At 42.4% G+C, this 18,429-nt stretch overlaps 1 protein-coding gene across 1 annotated transcript in view; it reads left to right on the top strand.

Moving 5' to 3' along the window:
• Positions 1-18,429, top strand: part of Rnf121 (ring finger protein 121) — a 53,862-nt gene that overhangs the window by 3,310 nt on the left and 32,123 nt on the right. Inside the window, exon 2 of the mRNA XM_055623167.1 lies at positions 17,306-17,343. Coding sequence (XP_055479142.1) covers positions 17,306-17,343 — 38 coding nt within the window. The remainder of the gene's footprint in view (positions 1-17,305; positions 17,344-18,429) is intronic.

Below are 18,429 nucleotides of genomic sequence, written 5' to 3'. Positions count from 1 at the left end.
TCTTGCTCATAAAGTATGGTTATTGCTGCAAGTGAATAATTTTACATGTGCTGGGCCCTATTTTCTATCTTTTTGTCTGTCTGTCTATCTATCTTGAAACAGACTCTCAGGTAGACCAGGCTGGCCCCAAACTCACTATTTGCCTGAGGATGATCTTGAACTTTTGGTGCTCTTACATACTGAAAACCTTTCTAGGTCTAACCTGTCCTGTAGGGGTCTAGCCAAGGCTTTCTTGGCTGCTAGGACTTTATGAATTATCCTGGAGACTTTACCCCCGTCTTTGTTTCTTTTTGTGTTATTAAGACAGGCCCCTCTATGTACTGCATACTGCCCTGGAACCTTCTTCCTCAGCTTCTGGGGTGCTGAGATTACAGGCATGTACTGTGCCATATGCAGCGTCGCCCTGCTTTTAGTCCTGCTCCTACGTTTGCTCTTTACTTTATCAATTTACTCATCAAATCTTTTTGGCTTTTTGAGACAGGATCTTGGTATGAAGCCCTGGATGCATTAAACTTGACATGTAGACTAAACTGAACTTGAACTTTGACCTCTGCCTCTGAATGCTGGGATAACAGATGTCACCATGCTCAGCTTATCCATCAGATTTCTGTGCTAGTCACTCTTCTGTGCCTCGTGATAGAATGGATGAAATATGATAATGTCTACAAGCAGTTGATAGTCTAGGGCGGGTTTAAAGACTGATAAGGAAGAACATGTCACAGTTGCAGTGACTGTGGAGTAGGTGTAGTTGATGAGGAAGTGGCCACATCATAGCTGCTCTTCCCAGCGACTTTGGTAAAATCCACAAACCCAGTCTGAAATGATTCTTTTCTCTTGCTTTTTTAAAGTAGGGGTTGCTATTTTGTTTTTGTTTTCCTCCTGTGGGTCTCTCCCTGTAGACATTTGATAAGTGTGCCTTGTTTCCAGGGATCTGTTTCTCTGGGGATTCTTGGTCCAAGTTAGATTTTATGGAGGAATTGAGGCATGTGTGACTTAAGTTTAATCTTGGATGTCTAGCTGTCTTCAGAATTTCTTTTTTTGTTTGTTTGTTTGTTTGGTTTTTCAAGACAAGGTTTCTCTGTGTAGCCTTGGCTCTCCTGGAACTTACTCTGTAGACCAGGCTGGCCTCAAACTCAGAGAGCCGCCTGCCTCTGCTGGGATGAAAGGCGTGTCCCCCCACCACCCGGCCATGGAATATCTTGTGCATGTGAAATGAATAAGAAACCCAAAAGAGGAGTAAGCAGCAGACCCAGATTTTAGAGTAAGAAGAGATGTGTTTTATTCATAAATAGCCAGCTGATACAGATGGGTAGAAAACTCTAAAACTCTATAAAGGAGGATTCTGAAGTTCAAGCACAGCAGAAAGAGCCCCAAGGGAAGATGCTGAAAGCAAAAGAATACAGAGAACTTTCTCTGGGCCAAATATTTTAAACATTTTCTAATACCTCAGCTTTACAGGATAGGTGTGTTATTATTATCTCTATTTTATAGATTTGGAAACCAAGGCATAGATAGTTTAAGAGAGTAACCTGGCATCAGGCACACAGGTAAATGACAGAGCTGGTCTTCAGAGCTCAGGCCACTGCAGCGTCTGTGCCCTGAACTCCTCTGGGCAGTATGAGTGCAGTCTACTTCCTGCCCTGTACTTCCAGGGTTCCCGCAGTGTCAATATGGAGCTCATTTCCACAGCTGACTTTTCGGTGGTTGTGCTTTTCGTCAGTTTCTCCTTGAAAGTCCTATTTGGTATCTGGCATAGGGTTCAATAAATGGCTAAATGAGCTTAGATTTCAACCTTTCTGTACCTTAGCCTTTATGGGCTCTGTGACCTTTGAGATATCTTGTAGCTTTGAAATGAAAAGTTCTGAATCCCAGTGTTTTACTTTGTATTTTCTGCATGTTCTTTCAAGGACTTAATACATACTTAGTGGCTGTCAGAAAGAGTGAAGTCATAATTATTCTCAATAATGTACACTAACCAATATTGGGAGGAGAAGACTCATGATTGTGAAGGAGTAAACAAAAAGGTTTATGTATATTTCCCCATTCTAGGACCTTTGACTTTAGTCCTCAATCTTACTCTGGCAGATATCCTGGTATGTTTCTATGGGTTTATAACAATGCACAGCTTACTCTTGCTTTCTGTTGTTGAGGTTTTTATCTTGTTCTCTGAGAGAGGCTCTTGCTGCATAGCCTACACTGGCTTCAAATTCCTTTTTTTAGTCTGTTGGGATTATAGGTATGAACCACAGTGCATGGCTTACTCTTATGCTTGCCTTTTTTTTTTTTCTTTTTTGGTTTCTCAGTGTAACAGGCCTGGCTGTCCTGGACTCTCTTTGTAGACCAGGCTGACCTTGACCTTACAGAGATCCACCAGCCTCTGCCTCCCATGTGCAGGATAAGGCATGTGTTACCATACTTGGCACTTTTTCTTTTATTTTCTTTCTTCCTTCCTTCCTTCCTTCCTTCCTTTCTTTCTTTCTTTCTTTCTTTCTTTCTTTCTTTCTTTCTTTCTTTCTTTCTTTTTTTTTCTTTTTTTCTTTCCTTGATACAGGGTTTCCCTGTCCAACGAGGGCTGTCCTTGGACTTATTGGATGGCTCAGGCTAGTCTCCCAAGTACTGAGATTACAGGCGTGTATCCTGATACCAGGGTTTTTGTCAGTACTTAATATAAACTGCTTATGAAGCATTTCGACTTTATTTTAATATCACTTTGCTCCTTACCAGTGAATTATAGATACAGAATCTGAGGACTTACTATTTGCCTCCACTGTGCCCAGTACAGATTTCTATCAGCACTTACTGTATTGCGCCGGTGAGGAGACAGGACTATATCATTTTCTATCTCTTGCATTCCCAGCACCTACACTGGCATAGGAGCTGGCATAGAGTTATTATTCAGATTTTTATTGAATTAACATCCTCAGTCTTACCCATGAAATCCCTAGGATCATTGTCAGCCTATTCTGTCTTTTTTTAAACTTAACTAATTTGCCTTCGTGAGTGTCTTGTACACCACTTGCAAGCAGTGCCTGCAGAGGCCAGAAGAGGGCATCAGAGTCTCCAGGAACTGGAGTTTCAGGCAAGTGTAAGCTGTCATGTAGGTGCTGGGAACTGAACTTGGGTCTTTTAGGAAAAGCAGCTAGGATTCTTAGCTGCTGAATCATCTCTCCAGTGCCAGCCTGTTCTCTCTTTGACTACCTCTGCTGTAGTCCTTTAGATTGGCCAGGATTTTAAATTCTGTATAGCTTCAACTTTTTACTCCTTTTTACAACTTTTTCCAGATACTGCTTCTTTGCATCTCTGACTTTCAGAGGCCTAAGTACTGCCAGAGAATGAATGTCCTGGAGAACTGGTCTTAGTACATCGGAGGCTGTTTTACCTAAAAGCCATTCCTGGGAGCTAACCAAAGATCTGTCTAGTGTCTTTTCTCATCTCTATTTTTGCTTCTTTATGTTTTCCCTTCTTGAACTCATTTGTTATCTGTGTTCCTCAGAGGAAAACCTGTAGGTAAACACAAACTCATTAGAGCCCTCTAAAGTGTAGCTTTCCCAAGAGGATGTCGGGCCATAGCCATGGGGCTTTTGGCTCTGGACAGCTGGGGAGAAAATGGGGAAAGAACCAACTGGGCTCTTTGCCTTCATTGTTGGTATCAGGAAAAACTGATTATTGCTATTACTTCTATTGCTCTGAAGCCTTGTATGACATTTTATGCCTTATTTCTCTTAGGGTTGAGTCTGTCTTCTGAAGTTATTATGTAGTGTTCTGCAACAACACTTACTCTTCCTCCTCTTCTGGTGATGTCAATAATATTTAACTTTTCTAGTGTTAAATGTGGACCAGGCACTATGGTTAAACATTAGCTCTTTTAATTCTATTTCAATAAATTATTCTTCTCACTAAAACCAGCAGAGAAGTGATTTATTCCAGGCCCTGCAGGTTGTGAGTTGTGAGTGGAGTTGGGATCATGTGATTCTGATTTTTTTTTTTTTTTTTGGTGTGCACTAATAATACAGATTCACTGTCTTCAAATTTTATTGTATATTCATTGTATATTATATCAGGTGCTGCTTGGGAGCACTTTACAGATTATGACTAGGTAAAGAGACCATCTGAGAGAATTTATAGGAGTTATGGTAAAGTAGGGAGAGGAGCCTATCATGTGATAATGTAGGTTGGGGCCAACAAAAAGGTTGACTTTGAATGTGAGGCTGAGGAATTTAGATAAATTTATTTACCTTTTCAGTCTTCAGCTATTTAGTACCAGATACTGTGCTGGAGACACAAAGATGAGGAAACAACACAGCTAATTTTGGGGTAAAATAGATCTGGTAACAAGTTGCTGCCGTATGATATAAGTGCGTGTAGTAACAAAAGAGGGCTGATGGGGATCCTCAAGTAATTAAAGATTTATTACATTGCCTAGTATTTGTAATGGCTTGGGTTCAATCCCTAATACCTTCAAAAAAAAAAAAAAAGAAAAAAAAAGAAAGATACTTAATAGAGAGGATGCCTGGGGTGTGTGTGTGTGTTTATATATTCTTCTGCATGTGTACATGCAGTTCTATATGTAAGTGAATGTGGGAGATTGTCAAATGTTGGCACTGGGTGTCTTTTCTGTTGTTCTTTACCTTGTTCTTTTGTGGCAGGATCTTTCACTGAACTCTGAGTTAACTGGTTACAATGACTGGAGAGGTGTAGGGGTCTGCCCGTGTCTACCCACCCTGTTCTCACTTTTAAGTGTGGGGTTCTAGGTACACCACCATGCCCAGCTTCTGTGTGTTCTGGGGATCAAAGTTAGGTCTTCCTCATGCTTGCATTGCAGGTACTGTACCAGCTGAGCCATTTCTCTAGCCTCTGACTTAGCTCTTTTTCCTTCCTTCCTTCCTTCCTTTTTTTAAAATTAATTTTTAAGGCTGGCGGACTGGAGAGATGGCTCAGCAGTTAAAAGCACTGGCTGTTCTTCCAGAGGTCCTGGCAACCACATGGTGATTCACAATCATCTATAATGGGACCAATGCCTTCTTCTGGCTTGCAGATGAACATGTAGACAGAGCACTCATAATATACATAAAATACTTTTTTTAAAAAAGGGGCTGCCTATTCTTTTTTGTTGTTGTTTTCGTTTGGTTTGGTTTTTTTCTGAGACAGGGTTTCTCTGTAGCCTTGACTGTCCTTTGCAGACCAGGCTGGCCTCAAACTTACAACCATCCCCCTGCCTTTACCTTCCTGAGTGCTAGGATTAAAGGCATGCACCTACAGGTTTTCCCTATGTAATCCTGGCTGTCTTGACTCTCACTGGTCTTGAACTTGTGGCAAAAACTTGTCTTTCTGGGCTACACAGAGAAACCCTGTCTCAAAAACAAAAACCCCAAAAATCCCAAAATCAAAACAAAACCCAAAAGCAAACAAATAAAAACTAAGCCAAAACAACTGTAAGGGAAAAAAATTGTTTCAGTTCAATAAGTATTCAAATCTGTGAGATAAATAAGAGTGGTGCAGCAGAATGAAAAGATGTATAAAGTCTTTCAGGTATTCAGCAGCATGGAATATTCTGGGAACTATGAGAAGTTCTGTTTAGTTAAGAGCTAAGTTAAATGTAGGGGGATAGCAGTGAGGGATGGATTGGAGAGGCCTCTTGAACACCATGTTAGGAAAACACTAGAAATTTAGAGCAGGGAAGGAACATTTTCAAATGTTTGTGTCAGAAGGCTTGAAACTGGGAGTAGTGTGGAAATTATTTTTGGAGGGAACAGGTTTAGGGAGAAAGAAGAAATCAATTAGGAAGACGCTGTGGTAGTCTAGGTTACTATACCGTAGTCTAGATTAAAAATTCAAGTTTAAGCAAAGGCACCGAGGACATAGAACAAACAGGAACCAGTTATAAAAATAAAAGCTGTGCTTCCATTTCTTTGTATTTTGGCCTTTATATCCTTTGCCTAATACATTCATTAAGCTTTTTTTTTTTTTTTGCATATTTTAAAGAGTGTGTGTGTTTGTGTATGTATCTCCACATTTATCATCATCATCATCATTTTGAGATACGGTTTCAAAATGTAGAGCTTGCCATTTCCGTTAGGCAAGCTGGCCAGTGAGCCTCCAGGTTCTGCTTGTCTGTGTCCCCGGTCCATGGGTTACAGGTGGACACCGCCATGCACCTGCTTTTATGTGCATGCTGGAAATCTGAGTTTAGGTCCTCATGCTTACACAGCACACACTTTATCCACCGAGCCACTTCTCCAGCTCCTATTCTTCAAATTTGAGGCAGGGTATTACTATGTAGCTCAGATTGACCTTGAACCTGCGATCCTCTGCCATCAACTTCTAGAGTGCTGGGATGATTGGCAGAAGTATAAATGTGTAATTCAAGTTGTTCAGTAGTTCTTTACCTCTTCACAGACTTCCGCTTACGATTAGGTTGGTCCTCATAAGGCCATTAGGAGTTGTACTTGATCTGTGGTTACTGACCTCACACCTTGTAGAGTCTAAGCTGCTTACCCTTGTGCTCCTGTTCTTGAGTGAAGTTCATCTTGCTGCCATGGATGCATCACAAAAAGGCTAGCAACAATTCAGGCATTTTTTTAGGTTTGAGTAATTCAGCAATGAACAAGATAGCCAGTAGTTGCTCTTGAGGAACTTGTTTCCTATTGGGGAAACTAGATCATGAACAAGTAACAGGTTAATCCCAGATGGTGGTAGTGCCTTGAGAACAGTAGAGTAACTTGATAAAGGTCACTAGAACGAAAAGGCTGCTTTAAATATGGTGGCCATGGAGAGCCACTAAAGAAGCATTATTGAACCATGTGGAGTAATTAAAACTTAGCAGCCTCAGGATAGAAGGAGATATATTTCAAGTGAAGGGAGAATAAATATAAACTGGTAGGCATGAGCTAGATATGGCCTGCACCATAAAAGAAGGCCCATATGAGCGGGTCATGGTTATCAAGGGCAGAACAGTGCTTTATCAGGGAGCCTGGCAGGGTTATATGTTGTATATTAGATGTGTAAATCGCTGTATATGCTTTCAAACATGTTGAATTTTATTGAGAGCACAGTGAGAAGATTTTGGGTGATTTTGAAAATGGGAGTGAGGTAAACTGATTTGCATTTTTAAAATGATGTTGGTTCCTTTGAGGAGACTGGATTGTTGGAGTCAGTCAAAGAGGACATTTAAGAGGCTACCACAGGGCTGGGGAGATGGCTCAGTGGTTAAGAGCACTGGCCACTCTAACAGAGGTCCTGAGTTCAATTCCCAGCAACCACATGGCGGCTCACAATTATCTATAATGGAATCTGATTCTCTGTTCTGGTGTGCAGGAAAACAGAGCATTCATATACATAAAATAAATAAGTAAATATCTTTTTTTTTTTAAAAAAGAGGCTATCACAGATTCCAGATGAAAGATGTTAGAATTTGGTAGTTGAAGAGTGTCTAATGTGTTCAAACTGCTATATAACAAAATATCTTAGACTGAATAGTTTCCAGACAGCAAGAATTATTTCTCACAGTTCTAAAGACTGAAAAGTCCAAAATGCAGGTGCCAGTCTTTTGCCTCAAAGATAGTACCTTGTTGCTACATGCTGCTACGTTAGTTACTCTTCTGTTGCTGTGACAAAAGAAAGTGCTGAATTGGATTTACAGTCTCAAAGGGTTAGAGTCCAAGATGGTGGAGCTAAAGCATGAAGGCAGGAGCAGCTGAAAGTTCCTTTCTGGATCCTCAAGATTGCCTAGTGAGAATGATGGAGTGGTGAAGCCTCAAATCCTGTCCGCAGTGACGTACCTTCTTCTGAATCCTTCCTAACGAGTACTGCCAACTAAGGACCAAGTATTCTACAAATGAGGCTATGTTTAAACCACCACAGCTGCTCTGATAGAGAGGGCAACCAGGACCCTATCTCCTTCATGAGAAGCATTAATTATTGTTATAGTCCCAGTCTGGAGCTAAATGTAATTCAAGCTTTTTAGTAGGTATATATGAATGGATAAAATGTCAGAATGTCTCGCAAAGGAAGTGAGTGATAATTGACTTACATCTTACAGGGTAAAGAGGATGAGCCACGCAGCGTAGGGAAGGGGATCTGAGGGAGCCCTGTGGTGTGGGAGAAGGACATGCTAGGGTGGCATTTGAGTCTGTGGCTGAAGCAGAGCTGTTTGGCAGAGGGGGAGAGAGTCGTTCACCTAGAGTACCTTATATGTCATAATGAGTTGAGCACTGGCTGTTCTTCTGAAGGACCCAGATTCAAATCTCAGCACCATGGCAATTCACAACTGTCTGTAATTCCAGTTCTAGAGGATTTGACACCCTCACACAGATGTACATGGGGACAGAACACAAATGTAAATTAATAAATAATAAAAAAAAATCTTTAAAAATTAGGCATAATAAAGCTAGGCACTGGCGGCACACACCTTTAATGCCAGCACTTAGGAGGCCGAGGCGGATGGATCTCTGCGAGGCCAGTTTGAGGTTTACAGAGCTAGTTCTAGGACAGCCAAGGCTACGCAGAGAAATCCTGTCTCAAAAAACAAAGACAAACAAACAAACAAATTAGGTGTAGGTATGTATTTGTGCATGTGGTAGGAGGTCATGACCTTGTTGATAGATATCCTGATATGCGCATGTCCTGTGGTAAATTGTTGCTGAGTTAATTTGGTAGCATTTAGCTTTGGCATACTTCACCAGATTAAAAGGCATTTTGCTTTCACTTCTGTGGTAACCAAGGAAACTGGCAGTTTTGATGAGCAAAGTATTGTAGCTGATCCCAGAAATTTAGAGTAAGGTGGATATGGTGTGACTTACATGATTTCAGCTTAAAAGAACTTGAATACCATCTAAGATAGTCATCTCATTTTATAGATGGAGAAACTGAGGCACATGGAGACATGTTTATTGACATAGCAATGAATAGTTGTTCGAGATTGGAGCCTACAACTCTCTGTGTCTTCACTGAGAAAAGGACAGCTGTAGTCCAGGGAAACAGTGTCCCTGTTCATTTTGCCCAGTTCTGTACACACTGGAAAGGCTTTAGGAAGGCAGACTGTCTATATGGAGTAACAAAGTCGTGTCCTTTACTCTTCTCTTAGCCTTTGTTATCTTTGTTCATGATTCATAAATAAGTTTGCTGGGCTGGAGAGATGGCTCAGGGGTTAAGAGATCTGGTTGCTTTTCCAGAGGACCTGGTTTGATTCCCAGCACCCACATGGCAGCTCACAACTCTCTGTAACTTCAGTCCTAGGGGATCTGGTGCCCTCCTCTGATCCCTGAGGGCACTAGCCACACATATGATGCACAGATGTACATGGTGGGCAAAACGCCCATATGCATAAAATAAATGAAATATTTTATATTTGTTAGTTTGTCTTCTGCATTAAAAGGCAAGTTTTATAAGGGTAAATGTTTTATGCTTGTTTTGTAATTGAGTGAATGAAAGAAAAATCAAACTAAGGTCAGCAGGCTTGGCAGCAAGTGCCCTTACCCACTGAGCCATCTCACTGACATTTAATTTGTGTATATATTGTGCAGAAGGGGTCCAACCTCATTCCTCCATAAAATTTAAAAATATGGCCGGTAAAGGCTCATAAAGTGGTTGCTGTGCAAGTTTGAAGACGTAGGTCCAGATCCCTAGTGCCTATGGAGATGCTGGGTAGGGCAGCCTGTCTCCATAACCCCAGCACAAGGGCAGATGGTATCTCAGCTAGGGTTTTTATTGCCACGATACACACCATGACCGAAAGCAACCTGGGGAGCTCTATCGCCTTACAGCTTGTAGTCCATCACCTAGGTAAGAGGTAGCACCACCCTCACTGAGCGGGCCTCCCACATTAATCAAGAAAAGACATCACAGGCTTACCCGTAGGCCCATCAGGTGGGGGCATTTTCTTGATTCATTCAAAATGACTATAGCTCGTATCAAGTTGACATAAAACTAGCTAGCACAGAAGAGATATGTGGACTGAACACAACAGGACAAAACACAGCTTTGTCCTGGAGCTCAGATGAACACATACACCCCCCCCCCCCTGCATTGGTATAAGGATGTATCCTCCAAGCCACCTTAAAGACACATTTTTGTGGACTCCTAGGCACTACACTTTCCATAACAACAGAGTAAGTGGGCCTGGACCCTGCCATTTCTCCACAGCTATAGATTAAGTGTTCCCCTCAGCTGCCAAGGTCGCCATGCTGCTGCTTCCAAGATTCTCCTCTCTCCTGAGCCTCTCTCAACACTCAGAGTAAATTTTAGGTCCACACTAAATCTCCCATTTCGGAAAAGCTCCCTCCAATGACACCTGTACTCACATCAACAATGTAGCAACTTGGCAATCACTGAGCAACAGTGAGTACGCTGTGTTTTTAAACAAACAAGAAGTCTGGCCTGGAAGCCAGGTGCGGTTGTACACACTTTTAATTCCAGCACTTGAGAGACTGCGATAGGAAGAATTATAAATTCAAGGCAAGACCAGCCTGGGCCACATAGTGAAAGCTGTTTAAAAAGAAAGATGGTAGTGACACTGAATCCTTGACATGTCAATAACCTATCAGTGTCAAAAGCAAAGAAAGAAGTCTGGAATCTTGACAGCAATAAGTATTTTTGATTTTTCAGAACCCACCTGATGGAAAGAGAGAACGAACTCCCATAAATTGTTCTCTGACCTCCACACTCATGCCATGCCATTTACACTCTCCAAAATGAAGAAGTGTACACGTGTGTGTGTGTGCGTGTGCGTGTGTGAGAGAGAGTGTGAAGGACAACGTCCCAGAAACCCACGTGGTGGAGGGAATGAACCACTTCCTGCAGGTTGTCCTGTGACTTCCATTCCTGTCCTGTGGTAGGTGCTCCGTTCACAGCAAAAATATTGAAAAATTGCTAGGCCACAGATAAGGACATTGCAACCATCCTGAAGATACCTGATATGCTAGGGCCAGACGGAAGGAGAGGAGGACATCCCCTCTCAGTGGACTCGGAAGGGGGCAGGGAGGAGATGGGGGGGGGGTTGGAAGGGAAAGAGGCAAAGGGCTACAGCTGGATACAAGTGAATGTATAAAATTATTTAAAAATAAAAAATATTGAAAAAATTTTAAAAGATTATAAATGTTGGGAAGGATGTAGAGAAATCAAAGCCCTTACATACTGCTCACGAGACTGTAATATGCAGCTGCTATGAAAACAGTTTGTCAGTTCTCAAAAAAATAGAGTTGTCATGTGGCCAGCACTTATATTCCTAGTTATGTTCTCAGGAGAAATGAGAATGTACTTTTACACAACATTAGGGACAAGTGTGTACATAGCAACCTTATTTGTGAAGCCCAGAAGTCAGTGACCCCAGTGTCTGTTGGCTAGTGAATGGATGAATATGATCTATCTATACCTTGAAATGTTGTTGGCAGCCGAAGGAGGGAACTACTATACATTTTACAAAATGAATGAAAATTGAAAACAGTTATGCTACATGGAAGAAGCCAGACACAAAAAACCGTGTTATTGCAGTATTAGATGACCTGCGTATATTAAGCAGTCTGTATGGAGATAGAAATTAAGTAGGTAAGTACTTACCACACAGGCTAGGAGAAGAACGGAAAGTGACTAGTTATGTGGCTTCTTTTTTGGGTGATGTGGCCCAATTCTGTGAATACACTAAAAAGCAGTGACTGCTGTATGTTAAAAATGGGCTATTTCTCACTGTGTGGATTGGACTTTAGCAGTACAATTGTTTTCTTTTTAAGTGAAAGAACCATGTTCAGAGGTGCATATGCCTACAGATGCAAATTGTGAATATGAGTGCTGGCTATAGTAGCAATACTTCTCAAGCTGCAGTGTGCATATGAATTATTTCAGTATCTTCTTAGATTGCAGAGTCTGATATCGGGGGTTTGTGTGAACTCCGATAGAATAAGCTTTCAGGGTGCTGGTAGTATTGTATTGAGATACACATAGTAAACGTATGGAGGATGTTTAAAGAGAATTTGATTTGGTGGACGAGAGGGGCCTAAGGGACAAAGCTTACTAAAAACAGAGATCAAAGAGTGAACCCTATTTGAGGAGGACAGGAGGTCTGCTTGTGGGTACATAGGGGTGGTTACTTAAATCTTAATGCATCGGAGAAAGCAAACCTCTCAACTTTGGTCACTTTCTGTCTTTGCAAAATTTTCTTTTTCCCCTGTCTCACATTCTTGGTTTAACTTCTGTTAAATCTGCACTTAGGTAGGTTGGCAAGACTAGGGGCCTTGTGAAGTCCTGGGAGCGGAGAAGTTGGCTAGCAATAAAGCATTGTACGTATGCTTTTTAATGTATGTTTTAGGTGTTGGTTATGGGACCATCAGTTACTACCTTTGCCCTGAGAGCCTGCCTAATTATCCACCTGAGCTTCAGACAAGGAACCTTCAGATTGGGTTAGTGCCTGACCCTAGATGAATAAACTCCTTTAATGAGGTTCCAAATAAAGATGTCGTTCCAGATGGTGCAGGTTAATTACAGCTGTAGTTTACAGCTTTCCTTGTTTTTCCGCTTGAACCAGAAGACTGGTTTAAGTGTAGCTTAAGTAACATTTTGGTTCTGGACATAAATATTAAAGCCAGATCATATGCTACTCTTAACAGCTATACTGCTTTGTGATGTGCTATTGATTCTGTAAGCCCCTAATCTAGGCCCAGCGTTGGGGCTTACCCTTCTGCTCTCTTTCCCCGTTAGCTCTGGAAGCATTACTGGCTTCACCAGCTTGCGTTCCCCAGCCTCTTCTGTTAGTTTACAGTATGCCCACTCCTCCTGGAGGAAAGACAGCTCATTGTCAGAGTAGTTCCTCAGCTGTCTGGAGGAGTCGAAGGTCTTACTCTGTTTTTCAGATAGTGGAGGTGAGACATACATAGTAACAAGCATTCTGCACTCTGAGACACCTCCGTGCCTGCTCCGTGCCTGCTCCGTGCCTGCTCTGTCCTCTGTATATTCAGAGTGCCCTTCAATGTGTTCTCTTACTTTCTTGAGTGTGTACCTCTTTCAGTTCCTCACATAGCGTTCTTAAATATGATTTGTCTAGATGTTTTCTGGCATCATGCATATTCCTTCCATGAATACTTACTAGGCATTTTCAATGGTGGTATGCTCCCTTGTTTCCGCATGTCCAGTGGTTGTGCTGGTCTGTTACCTACTTACATTATGGGAGAGGATTTTTCTCAGCTTCTGAGTATTCACTGACTGCTTAGTCCTGTGCTGTTCTCCTTAGACGAGAGCAGCGTAAAGTGTGATTGGGCTCTGCGGCATCTCCCTGTTATATCGGAGAGGTGCAAGGCCAAGCCAGAACTGGGGTGAGGCATTCAAGATGCTAGTTCACAAACTTAAGAGAGCACTCAGGCATCCACACACAGCGTCAGTGCCTGAGACGGAGTGCCTTCCTAAGTTCTGAGCCCTCGATTTCTTGCCTGCACTGGGTTGGTGGCCTTAAGCAGTTAGATGATTTGGAAAGCATGTCTAAGATAACATGATACTGTAAATGAATGTTCAAAAACAGGGTTTCTCAAATTTCACGTTTATAACAATCACCTGGAGGTTTTGGTAAGAGCGTCTAGGGGCTGGAGAGAGATGGCTCAGCAGATAAGAGCTTTGGCTGCTCTTCCACAAGGCCCAGGTTCAATTTCTGGCACCTATTTGGCAGCTCACAACTGTCTGTAATCCAGTTCCAGGTAACCTGACACCCTCACACAGACATACACACAGGCAAAACACCAATGCACATAAAATAAAATAAAACGTTTTTAAAGAGTCAGATTCTGAGTTAGTGAGTTGGAGTGCTTTTCTTTCCCTCCCTGGCTGGGGATTGAACCTAGGACCTGTGAATGCTGGGCAAGTACTCTAACAAACACTCAGATGATTTGTGTGGTTCCTTGGTCCATATTTCAAGTGAAAAGGAGAAATTTCACACTAGAGAAATTCACTAAGGTGAAATTGCAGCTAGCTTCTCAAAGGATAACTTAGATTCGGGTAGGAAAAGAAAGAAAAGGGCATTGTAAGAAAGAATTGTATAGAAAGAGCCAGGGACACAGTGAGTCCCATGTATGTGGGGACTGTAAGCACATGAGCTTGGCATGGTGTAGGCCTCAGCTGGAAAGGACCTTTCAGTAAGGAGCATTGGCTGTTCCTTTAGAACTGAGATCTTACTTGTTTTGAACCTTCCAACTGAGCCTTTCTAGATTTTTCCATCTGCTTGTTCTCTCTTGGAATGTCTGACCTCTGTTCTTGGAGACGTGAGGCCTGAGTCAGGGCACCTGAATAGATTCTGTGAGGCAGCCTGTGGAGCAGGAGAAGGAAGGAAAATGGTTGATTTCATGACCCAGGTTGATTCAGCAAAGCCTTGATTTTTTTGTGTTTTAAGCTGGGGCCTGGAAAAGCCAGAAAGCTCTGTTTACACAGGGCTGAGCACTCCCAGTAAACAGACAGCGCCTGCTGATGTATAACACTTGACTCAGTAGTGGAATGAGGTTCTGTGTTTTATCTCGGATGTTTTATGTAAAACACCCCTTTCTTCCTTCTTCCCCACTTCCTTTTCTCTTCCCTCCCTCCCTTCCCTGTTTGCGCATACCTGTGTGGGTATGCACACATATCTGTGCGCAGTCTTATGGAGGCTAGCGGTTGGCTTTGGAGGCTTTCTCAATTCCTGTCCACCTTATGCATGTTGGGGCAGGGGCTCTCACCTAAACCCAGAGCTTGCACATTCTGCTGGTCCAGCTAACTGAGTTGCTGGAGGGATCTCCTGCCTCAGTCTTCCTGGCATGGGTGTTACAGATGGGCTATTACAGGCAGATGCCGATGGCATTTGCTGTGGGTGCTGAGCATCTCAACTATTATAGTCTTAATGCTTTATCTACTGAGCCATTTATTTCCCCTGCCCCTTAAAGTGCTTTTCTGAAGTGATTGGATTGGTGAGAAGCCAGGCCTTGAGCATCTTAAGTATGAAGGGAATATTTTTAGTAAATTTTTTGTTAATTCTTTGAGAATTTCATTCAATGTGTTTTGATCCTATTCATCTCTTTCCCCTACTTTTCTATCCAGCTTTAAGTCCATTCTTCTCTCTTTAAAAAGTCTATTGAGCCAGGTGCAGTGGCACACGCCTTTATCCCCAGCGCTCTGGGAGGCAGAGGCAGGTAGATCTCTGAGTCCCAGGCCAGTCTCGTCTACAGAGTGAGTCCAGGACAGCCAAGCTACATAGAGAAACCCTGTATCAAAAAAAAAAAAAAAAAAGAAGTCCATTTGGTCCAGTTTGTGTTACTCCTGTGGCTGAGGCACTCCCCTGAGTGTCATACCACTGAAAATTGATTTCACTCCCAGAAGCAATCACAGGCCAGTGTTCCTCAGCTAAGTGTGGGGCTTTGTGCTTACTTCCCGTCCTCCACTGGGAATAAAGGAGGATTTTTTTTATTTATTCATGTGAGTGTTCTCCCTTCCTTCTGACAGGGTTTCTCTGTGTAGCTATGGCTGTCCTGAACTCACTCTGTAGACCAGCGGGTCCTCAAACTCAAACTATGCCTCCTGAGTGCTGGGATTAAAGATGTGTTTCTAAGCTCTTATCTCCTTTGATGACAGGTGTGTTTTAAGCTCTTGTCTCCTTTTCAGCCCGATTTGCTCCAAACTGTTGTTTTCCGGTGTGGTAGAGTTCCAGCTTGGTTCTGTATGTCTCTAAAGCAGCTGCTGATGGCTGCAAGTGCCAAGGATGTAAATATTCCAGAACAGAGGCTTCTGACAGGAGCAGCATTTGTTTCCTGGACATTGGGCAGTGTCTGTACATGGTCTTTCTGGGTTCCACTGATTATATATAGGGCACACTCCTTCCCTCAGCAAATAAAAACCAACCCCAAATATCAGTAGTGCTGTGTTTGAGAGACCCTAGGTAGAACCAAAGCTCTCAGTTTAGAAGGCCATGTTCTTCTAAGAGCAGGAGCCAGAGATCACCTTGCCCTAGTCTAAATGTTCAGCTTCCTCCTGTGTGGCCATTTGTGTGTCAGTATATGACAATATATTCTCCAACTTTATATTTTATCCTAATCATACTTAATTATTTGTGCAGTGTTCAGTTTTTCCCCTCTTTCCTGTTCATGTAATTTCCTTTCCCAAGAACATTCCTCTCATTTCTGGATAATATTTCAGTTGTAACAAGAAACTGTCCCTGGTATATAACAACCCAAATTGGGTTAAAATCCACGTATTCATTCTTCTATAGCTTATCCTTATCATATAATAAATATGTCCTGTTAGAGCCCAAGAAATGCACACAAACCACTCAGACCTGGTCTCAGCTAGAAATTGATGATTTATTTGAGTGCCTTTTCCAAGCTGATCGATCAGGGTCACTGTAAGGACTCAGGTGCCTAACTGACATCGCCTTGTTCTTTTTTTCTCTCTTTTTTTTTTTTTAGATTTATTTATTGTTTATATGGTACCCTGCTTGCATGTATGTGTACACACCAGGAGAAGGCACTAGATTTTATTATAGGTGGCTATGAGCCACCATGTGGTTGCTAGCAGTTGAACTCAGGACCTTTGGAAGAGCAGCCAGTGCTCTTAACTGCTGAGCCATCTCTCCAGCCCCGTTGACCTGTTCTTGCAGTAGGCTAAATAGACCAAACTGAATAAAAGGCTTGGGGAGAGTAGTAACACATTTTGTCTAGCCATACAAAGCAGTATTACATTTTTGGCTAAGTAAAGTATTATCCGCTAACCTCTAAGCTGGCTGGTTCTAGGTGTGGTGAGTTGGGGTCTTCCAGTGTGCAACCCACGTGCAGCCAAGTGTATAGATAGCAAGAGTGCAACCAGAGTCGCCACGTGTGTGGATGACCAAGCATAAGTATGACACCATTGAGATGCAGCGTCAGCTCGGCCCTCGGACAGGCTCTGTTACTGTGAGCTACGAATAACTGATGCTGGGAAGCAAAGCTCAGGGTTTAAAAACATTGAAGTGAATTTCACCTTAGAAAGGAAATGGAAGCTGAATTGCTGAAGACAGAGATGGCAGCAGCCATGTCTCAAAGAGCAGGCTTCAACAGTCCATCATCCTGTGAGAACCCTGGGAGTTAGAGCTCCTACTCTTTGAATGTGCAGATCAGCCGTGCACCATTCACTCAGTTATAAAACCTGAGGCAAACTAGCAGCCGGAGAAGGGAGAGACCAGTGTGAAGGAGTGGTGGGAAAGGCTTCAGAGAGGTTGTGAGCTTGGAGGCCTCCTTTGATTCCTTGAAAATATTGATGAATGTATGAGCTCCTAATTTTGGGTGGGGACAGTTGTAAGTCAATGACAGATTTTTCTGATGGTGTCTTTCTACAGGTTGACATGTCACACCTCTCCCCAGAGGAGCAATGGAGGTAAGTGTGGCAGCTCGGGTCCCACAGGCTAAGCCAGTTAATTTTGTAACGACGTTTTTCCCTCTCTGTTTATGGGATGCATTGTCTTATGACCAGTTGGACAGGTATTTTGGGACTCTTTCCAAGTATCCAGGTCGCTTCTGAGCAGTCCTAGAGTAAGTAGGTACTTGCACTAAGTAAGTACCTGTGGTGAAACCAGTTTTACCATTTACCAGCTACATGATGTGGGGTAATTTATTTAAATTCTCACTGCCTCGTTTATTACCCCCCCCTCCTTTTTCTATACCAATGATTGAATCCAGGCCACATACATGTTAAACAGTGGTCTTTCACTGAGCTGTAATCCCAGCCCTCTTTTTACTTGTTATTTTGAAACAGAATCTGATCAAGTTGCCCAGGCTAACCTTGAACTTAACTGTATGGCCTAGACAGGCCTGGAATTTGACATCCTTCTGTCCTTGCCTCTGAAGTAGCGAGGCCAGTAACACCAGGCCTTACAGGTCACTCCATTTGTAAACAGAATCTTAACAGTATCTGCACCTTAAAGAGGCATGAGGATTAATGTCTGCGAAGTTCTTAGAACCTTGCCTTGCAATGTGGTAAGCGTCCAGTGGTACTTGTTTTGAAGATGACTATTATTGTCATCAGCGTCATAATTATCTGTGATAAAAGCTATCTTGCTTTATAATCAAAAGGCATTAGCAAATATTTTCATGATTTTTTTCAGTAAAGAGGTTTCAGAGTGCTTACGTCACAGATTTCAAAAAGTGGTAACTGTTTATTCTGAAGGTTTTTAGTTGGATCATATATGGAAGAAAGCAACAAGATGTTCACATTATTTTACATGAACAGTGATTAAAAGATTAGGACCCAGCGGGCTTGGTCGTGCACGCCTGTAATCCCAGCACTTGGGAGACAGAGGCAGGCGAATCTCTGTGAGTTTGAGGCTAGCCTGGTCTACAAAGTGAGTCCAGGACAGCCAATTCTACACAGAGAAATCCTGTCTCAAAAAACAAAACAACAACAAAAAGATTGGGACCTGCCTGGGCATGGTGGTGCACACCTTTAATCTCAGGACTCTGGAGG

Source organism: Psammomys obesus, unplaced genomic scaffold (assembly GCF_907164565.1).
Source record: "Psammomys obesus unplaced genomic scaffold, mPsaObe1.curated_primary_1811, whole genome shotgun sequence".
Taxonomy (NCBI): domain Eukaryota; kingdom Metazoa; phylum Chordata; class Mammalia; order Rodentia; family Muridae; genus Psammomys; species Psammomys obesus.
This window is presented reverse-complemented; position numbering and strand designations above follow the sequence as displayed.